General features: G+C 34.8%; 2 protein-coding genes across 2 annotated transcripts; both read right to left on the bottom strand.

Annotated features, from left to right (window-relative positions):
- Nucleotides 1-274: 274 nt before the first annotated feature.
- On the bottom strand, nucleotides 275-4,592 carry LOC143635766 (TOM1-like protein 3). The gene is made up of 9 exons (XM_077103517.1): nucleotides 4,316-4,592; nucleotides 3,765-3,843; nucleotides 3,465-3,563; nucleotides 2,919-3,035; nucleotides 2,375-2,499; nucleotides 2,116-2,197; nucleotides 1,378-1,463; nucleotides 1,050-1,298; nucleotides 275-884 (listed from the first exon to the last, which is right to left on the bottom strand). The coding sequence occupies exons 1-9, from the start codon at nucleotides 4,456-4,458 to the stop codon at nucleotides 275-277; spliced, it is 1,590 nt and encodes a 529-aa protein (XP_076959632.1). The 5' UTR covers nucleotides 4,459-4,592.
- A 2,643-nt stretch (nucleotides 4,593-7,235) lies between these two features.
- LOC143635722 (protein LURP-one-related 15-like) lies at nucleotides 7,236-9,197 on the bottom strand. The gene is made up of 3 exons (XM_077103480.1): nucleotides 8,952-9,197; nucleotides 8,603-8,830; nucleotides 7,236-7,443 (listed from the first exon to the last, which is right to left on the bottom strand). The coding sequence occupies exons 1-3, from the start codon at nucleotides 9,195-9,197 to the stop codon at nucleotides 7,297-7,299; spliced, it is 621 nt and encodes a 206-aa protein (XP_076959595.1). The 3' UTR covers nucleotides 7,236-7,296.
- Between the last annotated feature and the right edge of the window lie 4,019 nt (nucleotides 9,198-13,216).

The raw sequence follows: 13,216 nt of genomic DNA, 5'->3' as shown, positions 1-13,216 counted from the left end.
TTGAAAAACTCGCGGCCTCAAAATGACCGTATACTTTTAACTACATAATAAACTCGTTTGCAATTTGGCCTGAATTTGATACATTGACAGATATGAGAGAACAAATACGAGCCCGGTTCTACACGTAAGTCGTTTCTCAGTGACCAAAACATAAGATTTTACAAGCTTCAAACAGCAATATTAATCCTGATACAGTCTTTACATCTTGTTTTATTACATTTGAATAATTTCTGATTATTGAATACAGTATTGATGCCAATCCGAATCTTATTCTTCAGAACATACTAAGTTGGGCCTTTCCCTTTAACTTTCTGCCACCTAACATGCACGGCCCGGAAGTCCCCGGTGTGTCGCCTGTCCTCATATTACCAAGAACATTAAGATCTTCAAACAGTCTATATGACGGTACATACTGGTTCAAACCCACACCATTTGAAGAAGTGTTGTTATAATAGCCCGCACCATTTGGAGAACCGTTATAATACGATGAGGCTTGATAGTTAGATGTATACGGGTTACAATAATAGCCGGGAGTCGGGGCCCATGGTGGTGGAATGTAGTTGGATTGTTGTTCAACGGCCTGATGGGTTTGAACTGGCGGTGGTTGTTCATATTCAAGTTGTGGTTGGGTCTGAGCCCATGGGACCGTGTAACTGTTCATCATCTGAACCGGTGGTTGGGTTTCCAGAACGGTTGGACCGGTTGGTGTTGGGTTATATGGGTTTGATGTGGATGGCAGAGATGGTGACAACGGAACGCTAAAGAGATCGATCATGTCTTCTTCTAAGGGGTTTTTTTGGGCCGGTGGTGGTGGGTCCGTTGGAACTAGAGCCATTAACAATGATGGATCCGATACGGGCTTTTTGTCACTTTCAGGAGCCGAAACCTCTTTGCCTGTTTGTATTCCATTATGCCTGCAAATATGAAAAAAAGAAGTTTTAGACATTTAGTACTGGATGGATTGCTTTTAGCTTTGTTTCAACCCGAACCCGTTTTCGAGTTTAATCAACCGTGGAATCGGGCCAGAGCCGGGCCCACAATCTTGTCATTGTTTTGCTTTTAGAACTAACATATTAGTAGGCTCTTCCTCTATTTCACTACTTATTCTTGCCAATGCTACAATACTTGATTCCGGGTTGACTTCTTTATTCTCTATATGTTTGACCTGAGGCTGATGAGTCAACAAACTTGGTGGTTTAACCGGGACTAGAGCACCTGAGGCGATAGCATCGTGTTTCTCGATGATATATTGCAGGGTATCATTAAACTGAATCCCTAAACGAAGAATGTCCTCGTCACTGCCATAAAACACGAAAACTTAAGGTTTGTTTTGCAAAACACTAATTAGGTTTCTTTTAAGATTAAGGAGAAACATACGTTGTAGAAGATAACGTTTGTCCTAATTTTTTTTGGTTTGATCGGCATTGTTCATAAAGATCAACGATAACCTCGTCTTTCATAGCCTGAATGGATAAAAAACAAACTTCCTAGCGTGTAAATTGTTGCACGTTTACTTATAAATAGCCCGATTGGGTCGAATGGGTAGAACGGGTTGGGTCAAAGCGTGTTTGAATCCACAAAAAGCTTCTATATGGCTTTATGAAAAGTGTCTGAAAATGGGCTAACCTGTAAATGACCAAGCCAGCTTGACTCGGTTGGTAAGCGAGCCGAGCCCGAGCCAAGTAAGGCTCGCTTCTTATATCGTTTAAATTTCAACCAAGTTTTTATGTATATAAATTATAACCCATTATTATAGCATATCAGTATACCTAAATTTCTATAGTATATAAATTCTACACATTATGTCTGTTAAAAATATTATTTTTTGAATGTGTGCGCGTGTAAAAAGTACAAAAATTTATGTTTCTAATACCATTAAAAGTAAGCGAGATTGATCAACGAGTCGCGAGTTGGCTTGGGATTTTTGCAAGCTAGGCTTGAGCTCAATATTTGAGCTCGTTACGATAAACAAGCTGAGGTCGAGCTTAATTTGGGCTCAACTCGGCTCGTTTACAGCCCTACGTGCACTAAAGAATCATTCGTTTTCATAGGCTACCGAACCCATAATACCCACCCATTTCGACACCTCTATAAGTTCGTCACGATTAACTTTACCTTACGGTCTCTCGGGTCAACTGCTTGCAACATTTCAGATAAGAGATCCAAAGTGGCCCTCATAGAGTCCAATGTTGCCAAACTAATGAGACAAAAGTTAGAATCATAAAATAAAGGTAAAACGACAACGGTCGGATCATTTTAAACGGGCTCATAAAGTGTTTCAGGTCAACCCAACTTGACATGTAGTCAAAACTATGTTTTGATCAGTTACGCAACCCAGATAACCATTTTATTGTCACATCAACAGTAAGCATACCTCACGTTGTCAATGGGCTCGTGCCTTGTTGAGGAACTCGGTCCTGCTTGATGGTGTCCGTTGGTGGCCGGAGGTGTGATGGCAAGAGCCGTATTTGACCGGCGGGGAAAGTCAACTCCAAAACGCTGTTCCCATAAACAACATATATCGATCAAATGTTTTTAAGGTTTCAAATGTGGTTATATAAAGTTTTGACACGAATCCGAACAAAAATACAATGTATACAAAACAATAAACTATAATACATAATACTCATTCCTCCTTTATATCATTTTAAATATTGTCATAAAATACACAATCAGTTTAAGGTATAACTTATAAAAAAAAATATCTTTTTGAAGGTTATGAAAGTAATTGGGCCAACCCAGGTGGACCTAAACATGACGTGTTTAGCTAAATATGTTGTACATATCCACTGGTTTGATCCGAAACTGACCCTATAAATGTTTAGAGTAAACTTAAACCCGCAAATTTTATGTTAGATTCATGTTGTAGTAGAAATTCACACCCTAAACGTCTCAAGTCTCAACATTCATCTACTTACCCGTAGTTCTTCATAAGCATGATAATATTGAGCATTCATTTTTCCTACTCGACCGCTGAACACTTCTTGCCAAGTATCGATAAGTACCAAGATTCTCTCCCTTACGCGCGCATGACTCTACGAAGACCGATTTCTCGTCAATTTTCTAATGTTTTTATTCATTTGTTAATATTGTTTGATGGGTTGTTATTTAGAGGATGCTACCTATTGTTCGTTAAGGAATTTATGGAAATTTTTGGTCACGGATGTCACTTGATATTAATTACAACTGATTATTCTTCAAAGATTATGTATTTTATTTTATTGTGCTAATTAATTGTACCTTTAACAGTGTTTAGCGAGCCATGTCAATAATTCTATTAAACAACTAGATATATTTAATTGGATTAAAATGTCATGTTTTCATATTTGTGTACGTAAAAAAAGCACATGTTTAGTTAAACGTGTCGTGTGCACAATGTGTCACGTAAAAAAGATCCATTTAATATAACATGACCCGTTTTGTTTGGTCTAATGTTTTGAATAACAAAAGGAGATTAAACAAACCCTTTTCTTGATAATCTTGATCATCTCTTGAAGTATTTTCCTCTCGGCAATTTGGACATGAACGTGTTCGCTACAGTTCTTCACGATTGTTTCCAAAAGCTACACCACCACAAAATACGTCGATAAAATATTGTGTTTTTCTAGCAATCCATCTGTAAGATGGCCGTTGGTAACTGGACAGATATCAGGTTACCCACGGCCATTCTTTTGACATAGTGTAACTGATGGATTTTCATCAATACATGCCATTAACGACAGTCAGTGATACTCATTTGTTTAGCAGTGTAAATAGTGAGATACCGTTAAAGCAAGTAGCTGAACATTTGGATTCTTGTGTTGTAATCTATTCCTCACAGCTCTAATATAGTCTTTTGCAAGCCTGAAATCATAAACAGTAATAAACATTCATTCGAACCTTGTCTATGGTTTGTTGCGAATCAGTCGCAAATATTTTGCTACTTCTATTATGCGACTGAATAAACAGCCGTATAGCTTCGTCGCTAATCTGTCTTGCTATCACTTCCTAGTTCCTACAATGGTACCATGTGATGCACTTTAGCGACTGAAAGACCCGTCACTAGGTTATGTAATTAATCTTGCGATTTTGCAACATTTTAATGGAAGGAATTAAATCGGCCGCTAATTTGTGTCGGATTTTTCAATCAACATGTTTCTTTAACAATTTGCAACCAACTTCTTGAGACCTTTATGACAGAAGTTCATTTGCGAGACGGATTTGCGACCAAAATATTTTTGTCACTAATTTGCAACTTATATTTGTTTAAAAAAAAATAAATCAAGCCAAAGCGGTATGAAACATTGAAGATTTCGGTTATATGCCGATGAATTACCAAGGCTTAGAATTAATGGTGTCACAAATGCCAATATTGATTCTCCAATCCGGACAACTTAAGAACTCGCTCGTCGCTTTATCAACTCGAGCGTAGGCGTTAACGTGACCTGTTGGGGGTGAAAATGGGAGCATAGGTATCATGTTGCTTTGATTTTCTGTTTTACCAATTCCATTGTTTGTATGAAATCAAATAGGTGAATGAAAGAAAGGAGAAAGAGAAACAATGGCCGATTTTTATGGAATTTTGACCGGAGAATGAACATTGGTCGCTAAATATAACTAGTCTTTTTAAATGACAAGTGGACGTGCTAACTTTTTTTCTCTCTCTTTTTTTACTAATAAGATTAAATATAAGTGTTTTACTTTGTGCGTTGCACCAGACTGTTGGAATCTGTTTATTGACCCATCACACACTGCTTGTTTTAAGGGGTGTTTGGAATTCCTTATTTTTGTCTCCTTATAACTTATGGCTTATGATAAGTTAAAAAAAAGTGTTTAGGTTTCCTTACTATGTGAGAAGGAATTTTGATAAGTTACACATTTGTAACTTATGATTTCTCCTTATAAGTTATAAGGAGGTGAAAATAAGGAATCCCAAACAGCCCCTTAATTGTATTTCTTTTAAGCATCCCGTGCATCACACTGGTTCTAATGCTGGTATAAATTATATAAAAAAAACATATTCAAAAGTTCATAAAGGTAACGGCATTGACTTTTCTGCGTGCATTACACGGCGAATTTGGTCGGTAAAACCCGGACATTGCAGCGGGAGTTAACGCGAATTCGATAGGTATTAAATACGTTTGTTACAGTAACTGTAGGATCATATTGAACACTTAAAACATTTTGATTTAAGAACTGTTCTATCCCTTAATGATTAGATACATCTTAATGAATTCATTCTTATTGTGAATCAATCAATTCTGGGTACGTAGTGGAAGCTAAAAGAAAATAAACAAACTAAGAGTCTATATGAAGAAGCATTTCATTAACTATAATCACAATATTACAATTATCTTAGATATGCTCCCCTCACACTTAGCTCATCTGATTCTTTTGTTTTTGTACGAACTTGTACTTTTCAGAGAATTCAATGTGTGTCAAGTGTTAATAAACAAAGAGACTTTCTTGTTCATTTTATATAATGTTAAAAGTGCTGACGAACTAAGGGATGATGGTGCCAGGTAAAGGATAATAGTGACAGATAACAGATTTGTTACAAACAACTCACAAAATAAAAAAAGAAAAACTCTAAACTGCTAATAATATATAAGTGATAGTCTAAACTACTAATGTCTTGATAACAACTTCATCAGTTGTTCTTCCTCAGTCCATTGTATCTTTAGTAGTTTCTTCAGTATCAATATTGCTTTAGAGTGTTCAGTTGTTTGCATCCGTCTTTCATATCAGCATTTTGAGGATCAGTTCTTTATTCATTATGTTTTAAGTGGAGAGGAACTGATTTTCCTGATTAGTGTTTGGTTTTTGGCACAGCAGTCCTTTTAGGGTCAACCAGTGGCGACCCAACCACTTTCGGGGCCTAAAGCGAAAGAAAAATCAGGGGTCTTGCCAAGAGTTAGATGGAGAAATTACATGATTTATAAATTGAACGATTGTCGTGTTTCATATATCAAATTAAAAAAAAATCCAATTTTGTTTTGAAAAAGAAGTTTGATTTATATAATACAAATAAAAGGAAAGCACTATCTTTTTTTTTAATTTCCTAACAGTGAAAGAAAATGGTTGTATAAACCTGAGGAAAAAATAGAAACAAAGTGATCAACTAAAAAAAACTTGCATCCTAATCATGGTTGTAAAACTCCCGACTAGGCGCCGAGTACTCTCCAAGTAATCGCTACAAGGTATGATGCCGAGGAGACTTAACTCCGCCGAGTTACTCGACATCGATCAAAAGTGGTCAACCTTCGCTATAATTGGATCTAGTTGGTCAACTTGAGCCAGCTATTTACTTTAAAAAGTTATATACTTCATATTTCTATAATATTAAAGAATGACTATCATTTTTTAGTTAATTATCTTCAAATTTTATATACTTTAGTATTTAAAGATGTATCTTTTTTATTTATATTGATATTCACGTTTTTTGTTATAAATATTGGTAGACTTTTGATACTTGGCATATATATAAGTTCCCAAAAATATGCTTCATTATAATTTACCCACGTCCGAGTACTCTCCGTCTAGACAAGTACTCGCAATTCCCCAGTTGACCGCCCTAGGAGCGCCTAGCGACTTTTGCAACCATGATCCTAATAATAGAATCGAACCTGAGTTTGAATTTGAAAGCTTTTGTTTTTATTTTTGCACCGGATCAAACCAAAAGTATAAACTCACAATATAAATATATTTAAAACAAAAAAAGTTTCAATTAAAATCAGTAGAACCCGAGTGTTGATAAAACGCATGTGGCAACTATTTAACACGAACATGATTGGTGTTAATTAGGTTTGTTAAGGTATCAAACCAAACCCAAAAAACAAAATTCGTAAAATGAATATATTTAAATAAAAAGACAAAAAAAAATCTGAAAAAAAAGAACAAATAAGAAAAGAAATAAGAAAGAAAAGATTTAGAATGAGTTACTGAAAAAAAGGTTGATTGATAAAAAAATATATATATAAAAAAGTTTTTGAATTTATCGTATAAAATATGTCTAAGAAATATGTAACAAAAATAAAGAATATACTAACTAATAGAAAAACTAGATTAAAAGTAAAGGTGAATACAAAATAAATAGAAAACATCAAAATACTAAATAGTTTTTCCAGAAACATTAGTTTGGTAAATAGTTTTGAATGAACACTAAAATGGTAAATATTTTTTTCCGCCAACACTAATTTAGGAAAAAACTCTAACATTTAAGATTTGGTTATGTATTGCTTTATTATATGTCAACATACATGCTACAGCATTTAAGATTTGGGTATACATAGGATACAATAATACATGCATTGATAATTAGTCCACATCATTTTTCTCTTCGTTGATTTCGTGGAGGATCACAACAAGTGCAACAATGAAAGCATAGTCAACGTTAGGATATACCGTCACAGCAAACGTATCTTTCCCAAGCGCGATGCTTTGAACTGTGTGCTTCTTGTGCATCTGCGTTTGAACGTTAATAGTCATATGTTAGTATCTATTATAGTGTTTGTGGATTTCTTTATTCAACTTCCATCGGCCTGATGTTTCCATTTGCAATCACTTGTCCATGGAGACCCGCCCATCTCTTAACGGTCAAATGACAAATGGGACTTTAAACAATGATCCCCATTTGAGATGTTAATGTTTTGATCATTAAGACCCGTCCGATACTTAATAGTTAAAAGAGTCAAAAAGTGCCATATGGTCTCCATTTGAGATCTCATGACTCGCGCTGGCAAAATTTCTAATACAAACCTGTTAAGATTACACAGAGTCAAACAGGTTTGGATTTGAGCTTAACATGTTTTGTGTCATAAACAAGTCGACACATCTAAGACACGATTAAAGTTGTGTCCAAACAGGTCTTCACCTGCTTAGACATGATTATGCTTATTTATATTTTCAAATTTGAAAATATATGTATGCTATGCATTGTTATTTAAGACTTTTGTGGAGTTTTTTGAGAAAATGTTAGGTATTGTACTTGAAGGATGTTATAGCCTTGGATCTTAATTTTTTGTGATCTTTATTTTACCTTGTTTACTTGTTATTTGTTAACTACAATAAATGTGCCGGTCGTGTAATGTCGTGTTGGGTTGGGCCGCGCCCCTAAGTAGGTAATATAACTTGTGTTAAACAGGTCGTGTCATGTAGCATGTTTATAAACAAGTTCGTGTGTTCTTGTTTAAAGAAAATGACACAATTAATTCATCGTGCCGTGTTCTTGTTTAGCACTCCTGTTAATCGTCTTGTGTCTGACCTGCTTAACGTGTTTAGACGTGCTTTGCCGCCCTACGTCAAGACCATTGAGACCCATCCGTCTATTGATGGCCAACTTAGTCAAACGGGTGGCGTCTAACTCTAGTTGATATCTCATGACCAATAAGACCTGTCTGTCCCTTAATAGTCAAAAAGGACTTTAAACAGGCCTAACGGTTTTCATTTAAGATCTCATTACCACTCAGACCCGCTCGGCTCTTGCTGCTCAAATTAGTGGTCAACAAGTTTTTAACCATAGTTCCAAGATCAAGAACAGGGTTTACTACTTAGACCCGTTCGCCTCTTATTGCTCAAATTAGTGGTCAACAAACATAGTTCCAAGTTCAAGAACACGGTTTACCTGAGCAACGATGGTATTGCCATCTCCAGCATATATGGTGCACGATCGCTCCAACCAGCTGCCTTTGACTTTGAAATCACAAGCATTTTCCTTATCATTATTCCCCAAGAACACATCAAGTGATGTCTTGAATTGGATCAAAGACGACTGTTTAGCACTGAATATTATATCTTTCGAATCCGAGCTATCTCCCCGGAACACCACCCATCTTTTGTGAACACTTATCAGCTGTTCATAGCAAATCTGTTAGCTCGAATCATCATCATTAATAATAATAATAAGAAAAAAAATGATCTTCAATATATCAACACAAGTGCTCCAATGATGATGAAGATGAACACAACCACACCTTTTTCTGGAACGAGAGGATCGGAACTCCAGCGGCATCGAGCAAGAGTCTGCGATCGCGAAGGCTGATGTGTTTGCCTTTGACTTTAAACATAACGTTGCCATTGACGTCGGTAACGGCAAAGTTTCCCTCGGAGAGAGCCAAGAGTTTCTTGACGATGACTAGATCCACGGGATAAGGAGCGAGGAAGTTTGGGCTGACGATTGGGACGGTATTCGCCGGCTGAGGGTTGCTTGATTGTGCCATGGTCGCAGTGTTTCACGGTGTTTACGTGGTGGAGTTTAAATGGGCAAAGCCTTCGCGTTGGCATCATATTCGTGCCGCGTATTTGCCGTGTCGGTTCTCATAGGTCACAAGGCACCTTTTTTTGATAATAATTTTACCTCTGCTCAAAAGAAAAAAAAAATAAAAAGAAAAAAACTAATATCTATGTACATATCAATACCATTTAATAAACACCCCCCAAAAAAAATTTAATAATAAAATTGTTATGAATTATTATTATTATGGTTATCAACCCCTAAAATAGATTTAACTTCTTTTTCAAGTTTTCTCATCTCTATATAGTATCTTGTTGTATCTCATTGTATCTAGACCTTATGAATGAAATCTCTCTCTTTCTCTTTACATCTCCTTCTCTTATGTTATAGTTATTAGGCTTGTTTCACAACACGTTATCAGCACGAGTTGCTTGCGGAGTTGGATCGCATATCATACACATTCTCAATTTGATTTTCCTTCATCCATTCTGGTAAGAATTCACAACCTTTTATTTCAACTTAATTACACATCTTGAATAAATTAGTATGAGACTATTGTGAATGAGAATTTGTATGGTTTAATTAAAAATTTCCCAGTCGATGGTCTTTAAGTTTTCTCTGATCGATAGCTTGCACCGTCAAAAAACCCATCATACACGATCGACTGTTACAAGACATGCTAAAAATTATAATTGGAATTAATGGACATTGATTGCATTCCACGAGTCTCACACTTTTAACATGGATTAGTTAATTTCAATTTTATATTAGTTGTTTCAATCTATAACTATTTAGTGTTTCAAATCTTTATTTTATAATTTTGTTGCTTTAATCCTATTATTATTGGTTTGGTGATTAATGTTAATAAGTCTATAAGGACACGAAAGATTTTTTTTATATTTATAGTTAGTTAAGGTAAATATCACATGCATATATATAATATTAATCTATATTAGTCATATATCATCATTAATTTTGAATTTGTTAGTTTGATTTCTATGTTATTGGTTCTCTCATATTTTATATTTACCATGATGATGATTGTTGTAGATGATATTGTATCTTCATATGTTAACTTCGTTAATAATAATAATAATTAAGAAGTTGTATAAGATTAGAATATGCAAAAGTAAGGGAAAAGCCTATGTAGTAAAGATATTTTATAAAATTAAGTTCACAAGTCATAAATGATTAATGTGCTATTGAGTGAATAATAAATTAATGCGGATATTTATATATGTTTCAAAGTAAATTGAATAATATTTGTGCACTTATGGGTGATAATACATAAATATTATAATATAATACATTTTATTTTGTAGCTCCAAGTTTACTAAAACTATTTTGTGAAAAAATATATTTTTTGGATTGAGGTGATTGAAGTTCATTGTTTAATAATTAGTGTATATCTTCTATGAGTTCTTTTTGTCAAACAATAAATTATTCATTTGTTTTATTATATAAAAAGAAAAAGGAAAAAGAAAAGCAAAAAATATTGTAATTACCGCTTAGCAAATAAAATAACGATGAAAATTTCATTGAGAGGAATCAGCAAAGAACTAAATGAGTTGATAAACGAATCCCTTTCCTTTCTTTCAGTCGAGCTGAATGACATTCACCCTCACCCGTCATCCAACATGGTTCGCCTTGTCAAACGAAAGCAAAGGTTGAGCCAAGCTACTTGTTCACTCTGGGTCCCATCCGTCCTCGAAGCGACTAGTCGCTTCTGGCGAAGCTTCTAGAAGGCCGATCTCTACATAGAGGTCGGTAATCACTCAAGACTCTCCTTTGGAAATTCTTTTGTGCGGATTTTGGGTCTTGAATTTAACTTTTGTATATTATTACAATTAATCTCGTTTGTTTTCTTTACAAAATGATATTTTTTTTAACTTAGTTCATAACTAGATTATTATCTTGTGTTCAAATAGTAATGGTCGTGTGCTAATAAACGTGATACTTATGATCAAGTGTTACTAAAACATCATGGGTAATAAATTAAGTTTCAAATCGAGTGATAAGTTATTTGTATATGAGTTATATTTGTGATTTATTTTTTCATGATAAGCTAACATATAAAAAAAAATATATACATGTTCTTGTAAGTGATGAGAAATCTTATGTGACATCCGTGGCAAAACCGAGTATACCTTAGTACTTACAAACTCGAATAAGCGTTTAACCGCTTATTGTTAAGAACAAACGAATAACCAAACGGGTCTGGTTATGGTTCGGATATCCTGGGGTGCCATCTATAAGTGATATACGATCTATGCAAGCTAAAATATTAGTAATATGGCCTTAGTTCGATAGCAAGCAAGTTAAACGAAAACATGCTCGTTTAACTACCCGCTATAGATTTAAACGCGAAAGATAGTTACAAACCAAGCATTGTATCATCCGTTAAGCCGAAAAAGACTTACCAAACGCTTATTTGAAATGTTTTAAGCAATCAGTGAAAATTTTTTTTGTTTTTTACAAACATATAGTATGTTTTTATAATTTTACTCAAAACTAGCCGAAAAACACTCGTTTTCGCTCTGTTTTTCGCACCCGATAAGTTTTTCGCACCAAAAACCGAACCCGAACTAAATTGGGACTGAGCTTTTCGTTTTTGGGCCTTTAGAATCAGAAACTTGGGCCAAAATGGCCCCATGAACTTTCGATCGCAGCAGCACCTCACCCCCCCTTTCTTTTCCTTTCACATATAAACTAGTTTTGAGATATTTTTACACATATTTTCACATACAACTTCTGGAATTCTTCTTCTCCAGCCAAAACCAGCAAGAAAACTAGGTAAAAACCTTATGGTTAATCGATTTTTGATTCGTTTAAACTCGTTTAACAACATATAAACATGTCTTGATTGTTAAAAATCATAGTTAACCATTTAAAACTCTCAAAAATCATTCAAAAACATACTTTGATGTTAAACATAGTTTCAAATCAGAATCATGATCTTTTTTGGCCATAAACACGGATTAAAGGGTTGAAACGGCGTTTTTACGGTTCAAAAGTTCGTTTTTGTGCACTAGCCGAAACCCTAAGTTAAGGGCTGTTATGTTGATGAAAAACTGCTTGGTTTGTGATATAGGACTTGTATCTAGCCTACATAGGAGAACAAGAGCTTGAAAAGTTGATTAGAAAGGCGGAAACGAACCAAAACCGCTAAGGTAATGCCGAAACACTTGCTTACGGGCTATTTAGGTTAAGGTTGTGATGTGCATATTTTTAGGCCTTGAAATTTTTCAGGGACATCGGGACCATGTCAATGAGTCACTGTTCAAATTTGGTAATTTTTCGACTATCCGAGAATATTTGGCGAATTTATTACCGAATTGGGACGTTTATTTGGGAAAAATAGCTAAAATACTTCAAAAATTAAGAAATTTTTCTGGGAACTCAGATTTGATGTATTTTGATCACATATGAATTTTGGGATCATTTGGAGAAGTCTAAAGGTGTTTTGTGTATATGCGTTCGTGTGAATTTTTATTAATGAGATATCTGTTTATGGCTCATTGATTTTCAGTTTAGTGAAGCAACATTCCCAACATTAGGGGGAGATATAAAGCAGTTGGAAAATGAATTTAATTTGAATGAATTACCATTGATCCTCAAATTAAATTATATGAACTAAAAGTTCAAAGAATAATTCATGTATAAAGATTAACGAATCAATTATCAAACAATTCACTGACCAAAACAAAGTGTCTAGTTAAGACACCTATAACAACTGCTTATGCTTCAATTATTATAAAACGTCCTGGAAGGACAACCATACATTGGTAATGACTAGTGAGTCTAAGCACGCCTGAAGCGTGGTAGACTAGTCGATTCCAAGAATAATGATTCCTCGAAAATTGGAGCTAGTAATAAAAATGGTCAAGTCGAGGTATAGTAAAAAGGTCTCTGAGAGACGTTAGACATGATGGTTATTGAAAAAACCTCAGGTACCTGAAAACAAAGAGCTCTCAGTAAATTGTAATTTGTCATGTCTACAAGATA

Source organism: Bidens hawaiensis, unplaced genomic scaffold (assembly GCF_021521415.1).
Source record: "Bidens hawaiensis isolate Kalapana, Puna unplaced genomic scaffold, B.hawaiensis_p1.1 tig00007678_1, whole genome shotgun sequence".
Lineage (NCBI taxonomy): Eukaryota > Viridiplantae > Streptophyta > Magnoliopsida > Asterales > Asteraceae > Bidens > Bidens hawaiensis.
Note: the sequence above shows the minus strand (reverse complement) of the source record. Positions and strands in the feature narration are given on the sequence as shown.